Source organism: Cupressus sempervirens, chromosome 3, assembly GCF_028749045.1.
Source record: "Cupressus sempervirens isolate cs-2001-9-10 chromosome 3, ASM2874904v1, whole genome shotgun sequence".
Lineage (NCBI taxonomy): Eukaryota > Viridiplantae > Streptophyta > Pinopsida > Cupressales > Cupressaceae > Cupressus > Cupressus sempervirens.
The window spans coordinates 326901292-326920553 of record NC_143120.1 but is presented as its reverse complement, the minus strand read 5'-3'; the positions used below and the strand labels follow the sequence as shown (position 1 = coordinate 326920553).

General features: G+C 37.7%; 1 protein-coding gene across 1 annotated transcript in view; it reads left to right on the top strand.

Moving 5' to 3' along the window:
* The window catches only part of LSF2 (dual specificity protein phosphatase (DsPTP1) family protein), a 74857-nt gene extending 63680 nt beyond the window's left edge, over nucleotides 1–11177 (top strand). The window contains exons 3-4 of the mRNA XM_089819717.1: nucleotides 10082–10249; nucleotides 10346–11177. Of these exons, the coding sequence (XP_089675843.1) occupies nucleotides 10082–10249; nucleotides 10346–10546 (369 nt within the window). The 3' untranslated portion in view covers nucleotides 10547–11177. The remainder of the gene's footprint in view (nucleotides 1–10081; nucleotides 10250–10345) is intronic.
* The last annotated feature ends 8085 nt before the right edge of the window (nucleotides 11178–19262 follow it).

Genomic DNA, 19262 nt, shown 5'->3' with positions numbered 1-19262 from the left:
TTTCATTCAATTTGCTGATTTGTATGTTTTTTTCTAATTTCAATCGGTGTTTGCAGACAGTTTGTGTAACATACACTTTTCCCGGGTCTTAATCAACAACTAATATATCAAAGAAATACAGGTTATTACTTCATTTTCATAGGAAGACAGTTAAATCAGTTGCGTTCATATGAATAATGGTTAAAATCAGTTAAACAAAATTTCATAACTAAGAATTGAAAACACCATCAATGAGTTTACTATGGAAATTAAAATCTACATACCATGGAATTTGAGACTGAAATCAATCTAGGGATGCTTTTGCAAACACCCAAGTTAGTCCACAAATACCACTATATCAATATCAAATGACGACTACCATCCAATACCATTATATCAATATCAAATGACGGTTACTATTAAATACCACTATATCAATTAGGGCATCACATACCACTGTATCAATTAGGGGATCAAATAACATTGGATCATTTAGGGCATTAGATACCACTATATCAATTAGGGCATCAGATACCATTGGATCATTTAGGGCATTAGATACCACTGTATCAATTCTTTTCTTCCCATTGTTAACTGTGGCAATAAAATAAGATTAGAAGATATGCTCATAATTATTATTCATATAAATGAAAAACTGAAATAAAAATCCTATAGATATGTTCCATATTCAGTTGGAAGATTATCTGATCTAACTGGTTACTAATTGCTTTGATGAGAAATATTGCTTACATCAAAAGAGATAACTGAATTCAACGATATAAATTCATCGATCATATCTTCCACTTGTATATATATATCATAAAAGTAAAAATACTTGTTACTGATAATTGTTTGAATTGCTCAATTTATCTATATCAGATGCGCATCCGACATCTTGTGAAGAGGGGAAACATTGTCAGGGGCTTAACTACTCAAACTTGGACTATAACTTATCCTAACACAATCTCTAATGAGAAAGGCCCTCCCTACTCGGAATAGACACGGAACACCTTGTTAGTCACTGAGTATCCTGGTATCTAATCACACCACTCGACTTGACAACAGGAGAAAACAATAAACATGAATGCGCATGAGCTATTAAATGATTCCTTTTAAAATGATAAATGTTTACCGCATAGGTTAATTAAGAAATGTACACAGACAATGGAACATGAACAGCAGAATTCCTTCTTATTATTCGCATATGCCAACAGATTAGATTATGCTTCATAAGATGAGATTGAATTATAAAAGATGATATACAATGATCCCAGACGGGATATAAATACTATTCGCCGAACCTTCCCGAAGGAGTCCATTGGCCACAAACGTTATGTTGCTACAAACTATTTACCCGTCGGCTACAAAATACAGAAACACCGACGACAATCACCCTGTCGGCTATAGAAACATCGACGACAATCACTCCGTCGGCTACAGAAACACCGACGACCATTTCTACCTACGACATCATCCCCCTCAAAAGAAAAAGTCGTCTCCGGACGACAATTACAAAATATCTGAGATAATTTAACAAACAAAATACATTAACAGAGTGACTACAACAAAAAATCTGCTTTTGTCACATCACTTCCACATTCATCCCGTTACATTTGTAGCCTCTGCTAACACAATATTGTCTCCTCAAGCTGACCTTGATAGCCACCCGTGCTGCTTTCTCTGCTTCCAACACCTCGGTACCTTGAGCCAAGTGTCGCTGCATTGCCTCCAACTGGATGATCAGCTCCTCTCGAGCTCTCTATGCATCCACCAAGACAGCGTCTCGGCCAACACCTACTCCCAGTGCCTCTGGTATACAGACACTCCATTCTTGCAGCAGCTTCAAGTCTTCTCAACTGGTCACACTTCACACGATTGATATCCGCAACGACTGGGGGTCCAGGGGGCGATGCCCTCGGCGGGGTCGAGGGGCAGCACCCTCGCGGGGTCCTGGGGTAGTGCCCCAGGTGCGCTCCCTGTCACAATACAGGGCGGGGTCAAGGGGCGGCGCCCCTCGTCGCCAAGACCAAATTAGCACTTCGAAACCCACACAAAACTGCACGGAACACACCATTTCTGTCATTTTCTGCCAATTCCACACTCTTTCTGGCAACCACTGATGCTTCCCCTTCCCTTTGGCATCATTAGCTACTCATTCTAAACTGCTTAAATCTGTCGTTTTTTTTTTTTTTTTGGTTCGTTTTCTTGGTTCCTGCTCCTACCACTTTGGCCTTCTTGCAGAATATATATTTGTTCCTATAGCTTCTTACTTTTCCCTACGGCTACTTTTTAATTCAGCTAGAAGATTTCTAGTCCGCAGAGAAGAAGGGGCTATAACAATTTGGCTTTCAACTGTAACGAATCTCCCCGTCCTCCTCCCAAGCTGAACAAGGGTAGAAAAGCAACACCAAAATCCGAACCAATAGAAACTCCCGTTGCTATAGACATAGAGGATTTCATGCGGGAAGATGTGTCAATCTCTCAGCGTCTTCTTGAATGGTGCAACTCCTCTCATTATCCCATGGAGGTCGAAACAGATGAAGGAAAAGATAGCGCCCGCGCGGAAGAGGGACCTTCAAAAGCTCAAGCCGTTAGCCACGGGAGAGGGAAGACAACTCCAACCATGTTCGCGGAAGAGGAAATACCAAGCTGCAAAACAGTCATTCGCCAGAAGGATTGTTGCATTGCGGGAAGACTAAAGACACCTGCGGAAAAAAAAGAAGCAACCGCGAGAAACAAAGCTATCCGTGTGAAACAAAACATCCACGGCAACTAGACCATCTGCGGGGAAATAGAAAAGTGCGTGTCCGCGGAACAAGCAAGGCAGTGACAACCACCTGTTCGCGGGAAACCAAATAAATCCCCGCTGAAAGCAAAAGGAGTCCGTGGAAGACACAGTTAGGAAGATAATAAAGTCCGCGAGGAGACACCAAATGCCGTAGGAAACAAATGAAATCCGCGGGAAGACACCAAACACCGTGGAAAACAAATAAAATCTGCAGGTGGGAAACAATAGCAAAGTTCGCTCGTGATAAGGTACTCCGCAGAAAAACAAGGAAGTCCGTGGAAAGGAAAGAGAGGCACCCGCGGAAGGGAGTCTACAGGATCTCTCGCAGACTGTTGCCTGTGGGGCAACAGTCCGCGAGAACTCTTTCGTTTCTTTTCTTTTTTTTTTTTTGCAAATTTTTCTTCCAAAATTTTAATTTTATTTTTCTCCAAAATTTTTAATTTTTAATTTTTTTTTTTGGTTCCAATTTTTTTCTCTTTTTAAGTCTTTTTAAACAAAGAAATGCATCTTAATTTTGCCTCGAGGCATTTCCGTTCTGCAACGACAATGACGAGGGAATCATTTGATCATTCGGTGACGGCGACGACATCTTCTTGGCACAGTAGGATTCGTTGACTGCGTGAGGTACCTCTTGCCCATCCAACATCCCCAACTTTATCACTCAATTGTCACCGACCTCTCGGATCTGATATGGTCCAACCCATCTGGCCTTAAACATTCTCGGCTTGATTTCATTCCGACCGTCATACTTGTGTACCAACTGCTTTGGCTGAAACCTATTGAGTTTGTCATGCCACGCCTTATGTCTATTTTGTGTCACCTCCGTCGCCCACTGTGCCTGCAGTCGTCGCGCATCTAGCTTATTTCCTTGTTGTCGGCACCCTTCAAGTAATTTTATGGTACGATGCATTCTTTTCTTCTTGTGCAGTTCTTTCACCGTGTACCGGATGGTGGAATTTTTCTTTTTTTTTGGGTTTGGACTGTATGTTCTTCCCCTCAGCTTCAGGCGTAACCGCCTTTCCTTCTTCCGCTGCTCTGTATTCCTTCAGACATTTATTTTCCTCTATTTTCTCACCTTCATCAATCCTTAGCATATTACAACTCGGAAAGAGTTCGTAGTCTTCTATTTGCCAATGGTAAAGGCCATTCACCGAGTCTAGGTCGTCGTCATTCGATCCTTCTTCTAGTGTCAATACTCCTTCGTTGTTTGGTTCCATTCTCCTCTTTCCTTCATCATCATTTCTTTCGTCGTCACTGTCGCCTTCACCTTTTGAGTTTGACGATGCTGCCTCCTCAATTACCATTGTGTGCAGGTCAATTATGAATCTTTTGCCTCTGCGTTCCATTGATAGGGTATTTCGTTTCCAATCATGTTTTACTTGTGCTTGCACCAACCAATCCCGTCCCATAATAGCATCATATCCTTTTCTTTTCAATGGAATGACCACAAAATTCAATAAAAATGGTTGCATACCAATGGTTACCGGTTGCGCCCTCAAGGTTCCTAACGGTTTGATCCCGTGCTGGTCCGTCGTGAGCAACTGGAATGTAGGTGGCCACAGCGTCGGCTTTCCCAACTTCTTCCAAGTATCCTCCGGCAACACATTCATGCCGGACCCTCGGTCGACAATTGTGTTTGTCAGAACATTTCCCAAAATCCCCATCTCAACGACCGTCGGATGCCGTCCAGATGTGAGTGCCAACAGCATTGGGTCTGTTGTCATCACTTTCCTACTGTCCCTTCCTGTGTCCTCCATTGCTTTCGAAAACAGTGTATGATTCAGAATTGCCGTCCGTAACTGGGGCATTGTGAGGAGGAGGTCACTTATCTTGACCGGTATCTCCGTTTGTAAGATTTGTCGTACAATGTTTTGTTCTGCAAAGTTCCTTGCCAAGTGCCGGTGATGTCCTTCAACTGAGATGTCTCTACCGACGATGCCTTTCCAATTTCCACCTGCGCTTCCCCCAATTTTCTTTTTTCCTCTGCCGGCAGTTTTGCTTGCCTCCGCGTAATTGCCAGAATCTCCTCTTCATCTGTGCCGACAGTGATCAAGTTTACTCCAGACTTTGGGCACTTTAGCATTTTCATGGTCGCCGGGTCCGCACCATCTGCATAATAATTTTGGTGTGTTTGCCGTTGTACAATCTCGCGCAAACTGACCCCACAAATTACATGCTCGGCATTGAATGATCGGCTGTCCATTTGCATCATATTGGGTTCGACTTCGGCTCCCATTATTATTGTTATTGTTCGCATTGTTGTTATTTTGCCTTCTGTTATTATTCTTGTACCCTTCGGATGTGGCACCTGTGCTATTCCTATTTTCGCTACTGCCCAATGGGGAAGCCTCCTGTGTAAGAAGCACCTGCAGAGATCCTCTTGTCTTCATGTTAAAGGGGCACTCTTTTGTCGAATGGCCCATGATTTGACAAATGTCACAAAATTGGTTTTTTGGACACGATCCTTTAGTATGACCACCGGTCTTACACTTCGTGCACCACAACTCACTACCTTTTGGCTCCTTCTGCATTTTTTAAAACTCCTCCATCAGGTGGATCATGTCCTTCCATAGGGCACGGACCTTCTTACTGTTGCTTTCATCGTCGTTGCTATCACCTTCGGCAGGCTCGTTGTCATCCGAATTAGATGAGCTAGTCTTTGTCTTTAGCTCACTTTTGAGGTCCAATGCTTTGTTATAAGCTTCCGTATATGACGATGGTGGCACAAGTTTCATTTTCCTCCGCAACTTCGAGCGTAGGCCTTCCATGAACCATCTTTTCTAAAGTCCGTTTGCTGGCTTACTTTCCATTTTATTTATCAAATCTTTTAATTTCTTAGCGTAAACGCGGATGGTTTCGTTCTTCCCCTGCTTAGTATTGAAGATCTCTGCTACAATTTCATTATCATCCCGCAACAGTTTAAATTTTGCCAAAAACTCCTTTTTAATGTTATCCCAACTATTTAGCTTTTGTGGATCTGTATCAGTGAACCAATCAATTGCTATGCCTTGTAGGGTGGCCGGAAATTGCCTCATCCAGTCGTCTTCATGAGTTATGCCATTTGCCTTCCCGATCGTTTCACCTGTTTTGCAATGTCAAATGGGATCAACCGTACCATCGCCATTGAACTTTGGCAGTTTCTCTTTTGGTCTCGCCATCACAATTGTTTTCTGTAAACAGGCGTTGCTCGGTTCTGCAACACTGGCTCTCTTCACTCCCACACCGACGGTCTGCACTCCCACATCGACAATCTGTACTCCCACACCGGCGGACTGATCTCCCACATCAGCGGACTGCACTCCCACACCGGCAGACTGATCTCCCACACCGGCGGACTGCACTCCCACACCAGCAGACTACTCTCCCACATAAGTGGACTGCACTCCCACACCGGCGGCCTGCACTCTCACACTAGCGAACTGTTTTTCCACACCGTCAGACTCAATAGCTGCGAACCTTGGTGAAGAAGGGTGTTTTGAAGTTGTCCCTTGCGGAAGTATATCTTGGACAGAGTTCACTCCACGCTCTTGTACTGTCGGCACTCCGAGCCGTGTGAGTCGATGCTTTTCCGTCTGGATTCTCTTCCCTCGGCGAACAGAGATTCAAAAACTCCTCCCGTGCTTCTTCCACTAATTCCACCCGCTGTCGAGTTTCCTCCAACAATCTTTCCGTTCTCCGATTTCCGTTGGCAATCTTCTGAATTCTCCGTTGGCGTTCGGCTTGCTGTGCCAGAATTAAATTTTCTTGTGCAGTACAGATTCCATCTTTTCCCTTAGCCTTATTTCGATCCTTGTTAAGCTGATTTGACATTAATCTTCATTCCTCCCACTTTCCAGGTTCATAGGGCAACGACGCCAAATGTTTACCGCATAGGTTAATTAAGAAACGTATACAGACAATGGAACATGAACAACATAATTCCTTCTTATTATTCGCATATAATAGATTACATTATGCTTCATAAGATGAGATTGAATGATAAAAGATGATATACAATGATCCCAGACAGGATATAAATACTATCCGCCGAACCTTCTCGAAGGAGTCCGTTGGCCACAAACATTATGTTGCTACAAACTATTTACCCGTCGGCTACAGAATACAGAAACACCGACGACAATCACCCCGTCGGCTATAGAAACACTGACGACAATCACTCCGTCGGCTACAAAAACACCGACGACCATTTCTACCTACGAGAATATACATTGTTATGTCACATCTGATTCTATTTCATGTTATTGTAGATTACTCTCTCTCACCTCTTCACCCTTGTCCTTGGCTATACAGCTAGGTGAGTCCTAGGTGTTTGAATCTCAGAGCATCCGACTCTTTCTGTTGATTCTCAACTATTTCATGAATAATATATGTTCTGACTTATCACAAATTGTGATTTGAAGAATGTGTTCTTAAAGACTTGCAGAAAATATCATTTGAATTGTAATCTCCAATGGTATAATAAATCTTGATTCAATAACGTGGTTACTTGGTTTTTAACTGCCATAAATAAATCTAATTTAGAGGTGGTCTATCCTATGCTAGCGATCAAGAGATTTTGCATCATGATATAAGTTGTAGCTCACTGCTATGTAAATTGGATTTGCTGTAACAATTGAATAAGAAATTCATAGTGCAATGTTTTGGATTTTGGATATCCACATAACTTGAAATAATCCGAAAAGGAATGGGGTCTTGCTGGACGCTTAACAACCTACCTCACTTTCGACTGTGAAGATCTTGAATGCTAATCCAATATGAAGACAACTTGTGATTTCGGCAGAATAACATAAAGAATTCGTGGGAAGGAACAATGCAATGATTACAATTTGATAATAGTAGAGATATTGATGCTTTGAAAATGTAATCGGTAATATGGAAGAAGACGGGAATGATCACAGAAGTCAGATGCTTGGAAAATAATAAAAGTTGAGTGCTTGAAAGAATAGAGGTCTTTCCCTCTCACTCTCGACTTCTTAAATAAAAGGTAATGTGACTTCTTGGCTTCCAAGAAGCCATAACATAAAGGAAATGTATTGGCTTTTGGACACCAAATAAATGTGTCAAGTGTTAAATCGGTTTCAAACAAGAAAAATAATAAAAAGGATGGAAGAAGATTTGAAGGTTATAATTCGAAAAAATATTATGGTTTATATCTACGTAGATATATTGGTGAGGTGGCATTATTTTATAATAACGAAAATAATATTATGGTGTCACTTTAATTTATATCTATGTGTACATACATAGGTATATATATTAATAATATGGTGAAAGATCATTCAAAATCTTTTGAGGTATGTGTTATATTTTAATTAAATTATTTTATGTTTTAAATTGTTTATTTAATAGCTCATGCGGTTCCATCGGTTGTATCTTGATGTTCAGGTCGCTAGGTCCCCAACCATGGTGATTAACGATTAATACCCATTTGCCCAGTGATGGTGACGCTCCTGTGCCCAATTCTTCTCTGACAATGCTTCCACCCCTTCAACTTGCTTCCTACAAGGAAATTCTCCGCAGTTAAATCATATTACCATAACAAGTTATTTAGTCATAAATAATCATAACGGCTAACCACCTTTTCAATTCTATGAATTTGTGATAAATAATCAACTAGCATGTTATCTTCGCATGAAATTATAACGACTAACCATCTTACCATTTTGCAGGATTATAACAAATTTAACTGTCGACTAACTTAATGTGAACCTCAATGGCTATATTTTAAATTAGGTCAAAAATTGGGATGTAACAGTTTGTTCTAGCCTTTGCTTTTAGCCAGAGGAGTTGAAAGTGATTTTTCTTCCCATAGATTAGATTTTCCATGTTAGACATGAAACATAAATTCTTTTGTCTTGGGCAGAGCTGCTGAATAACCTTTTGCCTTGATGGTTTAACCTGAGACTGAAAAGATAGGTTTTGTTTTATGTTTGTTTGTAATACAAAATGAAGATGCCCCTACGCTTTAGGCTTATTTTAAAGGAGCTTCTACAAATTTGGAAGTTCATCCTTACGTTTCATTTGTGTTGTCTTCAAAGGGACAGAGTAAAGTAGTAACAGTGAATCACTTGAAGGGCAACATATTTTGAAACTAATGTTCCATGTTTGTATGATTCAAAACAAGAGAAATGAGAAAGGGAGATTAATTTCCAGTAATTTAAGTTCCAAGCAGCATTTTACCAGTGTGTTGATTTCTTCCCAACTCTACAATAAATCAATAATTAAACATCAAACTGATATGGTCTTTTCTACATGTCAGTAGAAACTCAGCAGATACAAATTTCGTCTGAGTTGGTCAAAACCTTGACAAATCTGAAAATGATAAAAGTTAAAAAAGTAACTTAAATTAACATGCAAAATAGCAGAGAAAAGCATAAGACATGAATTTGACAACATATAGCAAGGAGAAATTAGTTAAACTTTTGGCATGGACTCACAAGTATTTACAATTTTTTCTTTGCAAACTCAGCAAGTGATCTGCAAGGTTGCATTGGTTTTCCTGTAATTTCTGAAAATTGTATCAGCTATTGGTAGAAATCTGTATTTTGTTAATACTGTTGAAATAAATCTTTCATTTAATTGTGCAGAAGAATACTTACTAACAGTTTTTCAGATGGAAATCAAATCTAAAGTTTAATGAAAGTGGGCCATTGGCTGAGTTATTGTTGAGTCCAAGTTTTGAACAATGGTGATATATATTATTCTTATTTTATATTGCAGCTCAATATTTTTGACTGGCTGATATTGAAGAAATGAGGTCATATCAATGTATGCTTCCTTCCTGATATAGGGACAAGCACCCTTGGACATGCTCTTGTCTTACCTCATTGTTTCCAGAAGCAGCACCACAGTAGGATTTAATAGGTCCCATGTTCAATATCTTGCCTTTTGGCTATAGCTCAGTTGTATTAGGCTGTTGCCATGCATATCTCATATGCCTATTTTGTGTTTTTTAAAATTAGGTTTTCCTTTTATAGGAGTGCTTTTCAGTACGTAGCTTTGTGTAGAATGTTTTATTTAGTATTTTCTGCTCTAAGATTGAGTTGTCTTTGTTTACTTGATTTAAGACTAGCTTTAATTCTATAATTTGTATATTCAGGTTTGTAGTTTTGGCATATCTGCCTAGTAAATGTGACATTCTGTACTTTTTCAGTTTCTTGGACCTGCTTGACCCAATTTGAGGACAGTAGCATAATTGATTTCTTATAGAGCTCCCATAGTTATTGAGTTTCTATTGGTTGAAATTCAAGTCTGTCCCTGCTTCCATTTATGTATCAACATTTTGGAGCCAATTCCTTGTTATTGAAATTGCAGGCACAGGATTTTGATCCAGATTCTTTACGTAAGGTGCTGCCAAAGGCAGTAAATTCATTACAATGGGCAATCTCAAAGGGGGGTACTGTTTATGTTCACTGCACAGCAGGCCTAGGAAGGGCACCAGCTGTTGTAATCGCTTATCTTTTCTGGTTCTGTGACATGGATGTAAGATTCTCAAATATCATGTTTGTTTCCTATTTGGCTTATCATCCACAGTTTTCCTCTGACATCATTATGCTTTTTGGTTGATAATATGTGCAGTTAAACACAGCATATAATATGGTGACATCAAAGAGGCCTTGTGGACCAAAGAAGGTTGCAATCAGAGGTGCCACATATGATCTGGCAAAAAATGATCCATGGAAAGAGCCTTTTGAGAGTCTTCCTGACCATGCTTTCACAGGTATTTCAAATTGGGAGAGAAAGCTAATTCAAGATAGAGTCCGTGCCATTGGTCATTGATAAGAATTTTAGAAGTCTCCAAACTTTATTTCCAAATGAGAGACAAGTAGCTTAAGGTGAAATGCATGAGCTCCTGATGTTGTTACATCAGCATTTTAAACTGTCTGCTGTGTTAGAAATTTTCTCTATTACACAGATGGAGTCAGCGGAAGTTTATAGGTAGGAGAAATGAATGTTTGATGTGGATCTGTCAACCATATCAATATTGTTACATTCATCTCCAGATGATGTATATTCATTGTGTAGGAAATATTTGGAAATGGTAAGCACTTTCAAAGTGATTTCAACAAACAATTGCTATGAAGGGTATTGCCACAGGGATTTGTTTGGAGCTATCAATGCAATACACGGTGAGGCAACAATTGAATACTCTTGACTGCAATATGCATGACAGTGTGCAGGTGTAGGACAGATGAATGTTAGATGTGGATCTGTCAATCATATGAGTATTGTTACATTCGTTTCCAGAGGTTTATTTCCATTCTATATGTGCGAAATATTTGGAAAGATAAACACCTTTAAAGTTATTGGAAGAAGCAATTAGTGTGACTATTGTCACATTCATTTCCACAGGATGAATTTCCTTCGTAACATTTGGAAGTAATAAATACCTTTAAAATAATTCTAACTATTAGTGTGAAGGATATTGCCACAATTTTTTTTGGACTTATAAACGTAACCCATTGTGAGGCACCTATTGAATACCTTTGGTGTGAATTTATTTATAAATGTGCATAACATTTGGAAATGATTAGCACCTTTAAAGTTATTCTAACTATTAGTGTGAAGGGTATTGCCAATTTTTTTTGGACTGATAAATGCAACTCATTGTGAGGCACCTATTGAATACTCTTAGTCATTACTTCAGTGTGCATGGAGGGAGTTAAAACACATTAACACATAAGGGTGAAGTTATAGGTAATTTTGTCTGTACAAAAACTTGGAGAACGTTTCCAAATAGCATCTGTGAAAAATAGGTCATTAGAAGAGACTAACTGTAATGTGCATGCACAGTATGCGTGTAAGGCAGTAGCATTTAACACAACTTATTAGCATTTGAAAGTAGTACAGGTATCATTTATCGTACAATGACCTAAAAAATCTATCCCAGAATGTAACTATTAAAGAGTGGCCCATGACAAGACAAAATAGTCTAGCTGGACCACGCTACCATAATCAGCTGTTTCATCCTATGATGAATGATTTCTACAAGCTGTCATACTAGGGGGGATATCTCTTTCCAAAAAGAAAATGTAAAACTTAGCATTTAGAAGATATTTTCCACAAGCAGCCAAATTGTGATATTGCTGTTAGGATTCAATTGCGTAGTTTTTTGAGGCAAACTTATTGATCCATTTTTCATCCTACACAAAAACACTACACAGTTGAATCCAGAGCAATATCACAATTTAACAATGGATGTTATTGATTAAAGAAAATTCTTCTGATTGGAAAGAACATGGAAGAACCAACAAAGAAAGGGACCAAAGAAGACCCCAAACATCAAGTTACAAAGAAGGGAAACCAAATGAGAAACCAAACAAACTGAATAGGTGGCTTGAATCTAAACCTCTCTAAAGGCCTTTGAAGAGGAACTTGACTCAAATGATTCTTCATCACATCTTCAATTTTTTTTTTCCTTGCATGGGGATCCACAAATCTTACTAGTGTGGCCCCCTCTTTGATTTCTAGCACTATCCCTTTGTAAAAAGACAAAGAATACTCTTTAATATGCATCTTGTCATGAAGGGAAGGTACAAGGATCAAATCCTTAGCTTCTTGTCACATCTCAAAGTGATCTTTTTCATGATGATGATCTCAAACTAGTGAAAATGCCTAAAAAATAATTTACTTTCCCTAGACACCAAACTAGAGCATAATTTAATAGTGTTTGGTAATGCCTTATTAGTTTTGATACTTGCACAAAATTTTGGAAAAAGAGAGACCTTTCATAGAATTTAGAACGTTGTTAGTGGCAACATATTATTGATAGCATTAGCAATACCTTGAATAATTCTTTCATCCCATAATTCCGATGGGAACTCTGGGAGTCTAATCCAAATAGAAATTATGGTAATCTTGGTAATGTCAAAACTAATTGTCCATCGTTTGAAAAGAAGATTTGTCTTACTAGGACTAGGGACAAATCTTGCTAACATTGTTTATGTTGTTAGGACCTTGGTTAGGTTCAATTGAGGTTTTGCCAAGAAAAATTTTAAATCGTAAAAAATAGATTGCAAGGAAGAGTGATGTTGAGATTAGCAACTAGATAGCTAGAGTGGGGGTCTAGGAGAGTTTAACATTAATTTTTTGGTCTTGATTCTAGTCATGGGAAGAAAAAACTCACAAGGCAAAAGGATTTGGGGGACTTGAGCAATGGTGCATGAGGTATTTCTTTAGCAAATGTTGAGACATTTGTGTCAATTGAGCAGCGAGAGACAATTGCATTTCATCTTTCCACAAATTCCAAAGGATCTATGTGTAGAAGGCATGCCAAGTTTGAGTATACATGGAAGGAATGAAAGGCTAATTCCTCAAAAGAGCTATATGTTAGGAAAAATACTCGAGATGGAATGGTGAAAAAAATCACGAATCCAACACCAAAGTGGCCGAGTTATGCAACAAAACTAAAATAGATGTTTGAAAGACTAATTATGTACAAATACGGCAATGGGGGATCTTAATATCTATGTGCCTAAGGTTAGATCCCACATACAAACTTTGGAAAACAATCCACCAAACAAAATGGACAAGCGTAGGCTAAACAATAATTAACCAAATATTCAAAATTTGTGTGGCTAAACACCATAGGAAGACATGTTGTATTGCCAAGAATCAACCTGAAGATGTGCAATGCCAAATTGGAAATAAATGTCTAAAATACAAGTCTTGGAATATAGGTTGCACTTTAGGGATGCCATCAAAAGGGCCATAGCCCTTGTTGTAGATGCAAGTAAATATAATATCTAGTCACTAGGATAGACAATATGTATGAGATATAGAAGATAGAAGACATACAAGATATATAGATAAAATAAGATTTAAGGAATATAATATATGTTGATATATGCATACAAATAATTATGATTTTTGGTCTATTGCGTGCATATGATGTTTTATTCTATTTTATGACTAAGATAGGATTCAAATATCTTTTCTTGTTACTCCAATAGGATTGAGTACGGGGTAGAAGAACAAAAATCCTTAAGATGCAAAATTCGAGTTCGTATCCGTTAGTTTTTTGCTAACATTGTTTTCATTGTTTAGACCTTGGTTAGGTGTTGTTGGGGAAATTTTCAAATCATAAAAACTATTACCATATCACAAAGTGAACATAAAATCATAAGGGATATATGATCAATAAATGTTTTATCTTCTTGACATCGACCTTGTGAGAGAGGGTCAGGTGCTAAGAGGATGAGAAATGGAATTGGGGAAAAGATTTGAGGAGCCCAATGATAAGTTGGCAATACTTGTGTTGATATTCAATGCACATTAATATACACAACTATGATGTATGTTGATTCTCCACTATGTTTGAATCTAACCAAATTGAATATGTTGTCTTAATTTAAGATGACAATGTGACCTTTTGTCTTAATGGATAATGCAATTGATCTAAATGTGTGCCACTTGGAACTAGAAGACTAATGTTAGTGATATTCAATAACACACTTGCCAATAGGGTGGTCTTATAACTCAACTTGACAAATATATTAAAGTTTCAATATTTTTCATTTGGTGTACATGAGGAAGAACTTCCTTATACATATAATATGTATGCCATGCTCTTCATCCGAAATGACCTTGAGAGGTCATCATTTACCTTTGACTTGTCATGAAAAGGCTAGTTGTTACAATAATAATGTACTTCCGTGTGGGAAATGTGTGTATTTTTTTGATTAAGTAAAAACAGGTTTTGAAAGGGCTCAAAACCTTGTACAAAGGGACAAGAAAGATATAACAATGAGAATCTTAAAACAATTGTGGAGAACCACTCGAAAAGCTAGAGGGACACAATACGGTTCCCAATAAGAGGGAAAATGGCCCAAGAGACCACAAACCATCAAGATTTATATTTTGGTCCATTCTTTTGAGAATGTAAAGACATATCAAATGAGGGTTTCAAGGATTTTCCTTTTTCTCTTTTAATTGAAGTCCAACCATCCTCCACCTTCCCCGCAATTTTCTGCCAATCCCCACTAACCCCCAAGGCCCTCGCAACAGAAGAACCAACAACAGTGTTCTGGACAGAGCCAACAACAGAAGGGACAACAACAAATTTCTGACTCAAAGCTGCCAAAGGGATTGGAATAGTAGAGGCAACAGGAAACAGATTAACAACAACATTCTGAGTCAAAACTGTCATAGGGACAACATACGAATCATCAAAGACATCAACAGAATCCTCATCCAAAGTGAGATCAATATGAGAAGAGCTATCCAACCCATCCACATCCGAAGCTATATTTTGACCCGTATAGTGACCATTTGAAACCTCCAACCACCAAGAAGGTGATTTCTTCGATCTAACCTTATCAGAGGAGCATCGAGCAATGAGATGGCCAATTTTATGAGATTTCCTACATTTGAAGGGAATACCTTCATAATCAAGAAGCCAAGTCCAAGAGCCACTTGAAGAAGCCAACTTCAACATAGTAGAGAGCCCCTTAGAGATATCCATCTCCACAAGGATGCAAACATATGTTGTCCTATAGACATTGGAGGAGACTTAATCAGCCAATAAGAAATCCCCAAGGGCTTCCCCCATAGCCTCCAAGACTGAGTCCTGCCAAAAGTGAAGGGGAAGATTTGACAACCTAACCCAAAGAGGAATCTTATTAAAGGACTCAGTAGTCAAATTAAATGCTAGATACCAAGGTTTGGCCATTAGGGGGAACCTTTCCTCCCAAGAGAAACCATGGCATAAGATGGAATTCCTGTCATCAACATTAGCAAATTTCACAATAAAAAGACCCCTTGCCATAGGGTAAATCTGAACTAAATCTGAAATGATTGGTTCCCAAAATTTGGAGATCCAAGTATGCAAATCCAAGAGAGAGGGCCAAAAACCCCTAAAATAAAAAATAGTAGCAATAGCAGAGAAATCATCCACATATGTATTGATCTCATCAACAATGTTTGGTTCAAGATTAAGCACAATCAGATTACTTACAGGAACAAGCACAACCACACGACTAATCACAGCTAGACAAGACCCCTTCCTCAGAACTAGAGTATTAACACCTGCTTCGAAAGTAGCTACATTTGCATAAGAGATAACAGAGTGCCCCATAACAACTCGAGACACATTAGGAAAGGCATCCATAGCTGGAGCAACAATTTTAGATCCTGCGGCAATGATCTTAGCCACAACAGGAGGGGGCACAAGATTCACCCGGATAGAGGAAGCTGCATGAGCATATACGACAGAGAGCTAGGCCACACCAGACAGACATGCAACCTCCACACTAGCAAACATACATGCATCCTTCACACCATCACATGCTAGAAAGCAATGAGCGGGAGTAGGAGTTTGAAATGCACGGGCGGGAGCAGGAGCCATTTCAAATGAGTCAGTTGATATAAGTGGGAAATGTGTGTATTTTTTTTTCCTTTGCAAGGGACATTCTTTAGTGATGATTTTCTTAGAAATGTTATTAACCCATGTTTCTATGTGCATGCCTTATGCATCAAAAAATGAGAAAATCACTTATGTTTGTGTAGTGAAAGCAATGATGGCTCAAGAGCGATCAACTACTTCAAATGACTTTTCCTTGTTTGGGGCATGATATGACAATTGGTATTCATTTTTCTAAAAATATTTGTTCATATTACTCTACTTTTTTTTTTGTTTTCAATAAGTTCTTCACACACTTAGCATTTTCATTAGGGGTATGTATGATTTAGATTGCTTGTCTTCCTCCAAGTTCTTTTGTACATCTTCGATCTTGCAATGTTTTAGGACTTTTTGGTTTCAATTGTTGGTAATATTGTGTCTCTACCCATAAAATGTTAAGGCCACCAATCGTCCACATTTAGCAAGAAAATATCTCACAAAGATCACCAAATGTTAGCATTTTATGCCCTATACAACCTACTAATAATAAGTGATTTAACAATATTTAAATGAGTTGTCTTGCATGAGTTTTCTCTTTGATGTTGCATTCTTTCCCCCTTTTCCCCACTTTAGTAATCTCCTCAAAATAAAAATTCCAAAATTGGCTAAGTTGTTATGTAGCCAAAGATTTTAGATCAATTAGGAACCCCCTTAGTCAAAGTATCCATATATGTGATATGAAGAACCATAGGAATGAAGAACCATTTACCATAGGTATGAAAAACCATTTTTTCCTGGTTCTTATTAAATGACTAGAAAGTTTCATCCCGCATCTAAGTCCACCACGTACCCTTGTAACTTGGATTATAGTCTTTCAATAGTGCTTGTATGTGCCACCTTCTATGGATTGAGGTTATATCACCTCTTACTTGTGAATGTTTTCTCATATATCCAAATTGAGTAGATTTGTTGTGTGTATTCTTGTCATGTGTTATAATATTACCAATTTTTAGATCATGATTTTTTATATTGTTGTGTTGTGAATGTTAACATAAACTATTTTTTGTGGACTTGACTTCACCTAGTTTGTACTTACAATATCTTCAAGATGGATGAGGAATCTAAGTTGAGGTATAAATAGAATTTCAAAATTCAATATCATGGTTTAAAAATCTAATGTTATAGTACTATATATAGTTATGTGGTGTAGAAGATGTCTAGATCTCATAAACAAGTTGTTGAAAGTATTTTATCCAAACTATATAAGCACAAACATTTGATCTAAACTATATAAACACAAACTAAGTTTCATGAACACACTTGATATAACTGAGGTTAATTGAGTGAACCCCCCATTAGAATAGTCCTATACAACCCTCTAATCTACTCTCTAATTTGGTCTTTATGTCAATATGGGACTAATAAGTATTAGTTATATTCAAGTATTTAAAATTCTTAAAATTTTCTTGGGTTTGAGATTAAAAAAATCCAAATATTTACATAAGATCACATTTAATAAGATTAACATTATTAAAATGATATAAAGACTAATTCTAGACAATTTTATCTTAATAATTAAATAGAAAATATACAATCTACAAGTAATGTACAATATTTTAAAATACCTATGATTCTCTTTCCTCAATGTACAAGCTAAGGTGTTACAATTTACTAGTGTAATGAAAATTAAAGGATAGTTGGGGAAGGGTATGATTGACCTCTTTAGTTCTAATTAAGATTTCTCAGGATTAAAAACTCTTAAAGGCCCTAAATTACACCAAACACATGCAAGATGGTAGACTAAAGGAAAAATGCAAGAGCAAAAATATCACATTTATTATTTGAAGGATTTGAGCAATACAAATTCGCAAAACTCGAAGAAAACCTACATGCAAGAACTTGTCACAGAGAAGAAAAGAAAAAGAAGCAAGGGTCTAGCTTTGAAAATATGGAAGAATATATTATTAGACTAAGAAGAATGAATGAAATTTACAATTGATCAATCCTTATAGAAGGAGATCGTAAAACCTAAAAGGGAAACCCTAAGAGGTAAATGGCATTTAATAATTAATAATTAATTATTAAATGGAAATGCAAGTGCATAAAATGAAATCTTAAGAAGGGAGTAAAGGTAATTTAATAAATGAAACTAAATTAACCTTTTACTCTAACACCACCCTTAAGATGAGCAATAGTGCAACTACAAACAATGCGTGAAAAAAAAGAGGAAACTACAATGCTAAAAGAAAACATGGGTCTCGAAAACAAGGCCTAATGAGGTACCCAATCACAACCACTAAGATGTTACAATTTACTAGTGTAATGAAAATTAAAGGATAGTTGGGGAAGGGTATGATTGACCTCTTTAGTTCTAATTAAGATTTCTCAGGATTAAAAACTCTTAAAGGCCCTAAATTACACCAAACACATGCAAGATGATAGACTAAAGGAAAAATACGAGAGCTAGAAATATCACATTTATTATTTGAAGAATTTGAGCAATACAGATCCAAAAAAATCGAAGAACACCTGTATGCAAGAACTTGTCACAGAGAAGAAAAGACAAAGAAGAGGCAAGGGTCTGGCTTTGAAAATATGGAAGAATATATTATTAGACTAAGAAGAATGAATGCAATTTACGATTGATCAATCCTTATAGGAGGAGATCGTAAAACCTAAAAGGGAAACCCTAAGAGGTAAATGATATTTAATAATTAATAATTAATTATTAAATGGAAATGCAAGTGCATAAAGTGAAATCTTAAGAAGGGAGTAAAGGTAATTTAATAAATAAAATTAAATTAACCCTTTACTCTAACACCACCCTTAAGATGAGCAACAATGCAACTACAAACAATGCATGGAAAAAAAAGGAAACTACAATGCTAAAAGAAAACTTGGGTCTCGACAACAAGGCCTAATGAGGTACCCAATCACAACCAAACCTCTAAGAAATGGAGAAATAGGGAAAACCACATGGGAAAAACCCTACTCCAAAAAGAGATAGGAGGTGAAAAGCAAGAAAAGGAGGAAGGACTCATAATTGAGACCCCCCAAGGACAACTTCCTTCACCCCAAGCATAGAACACAATTGAAGATACCACAGATATGCAAAAGGATTAGTGAAGATGTTTGCAACCTGCTCAATATTGGGAA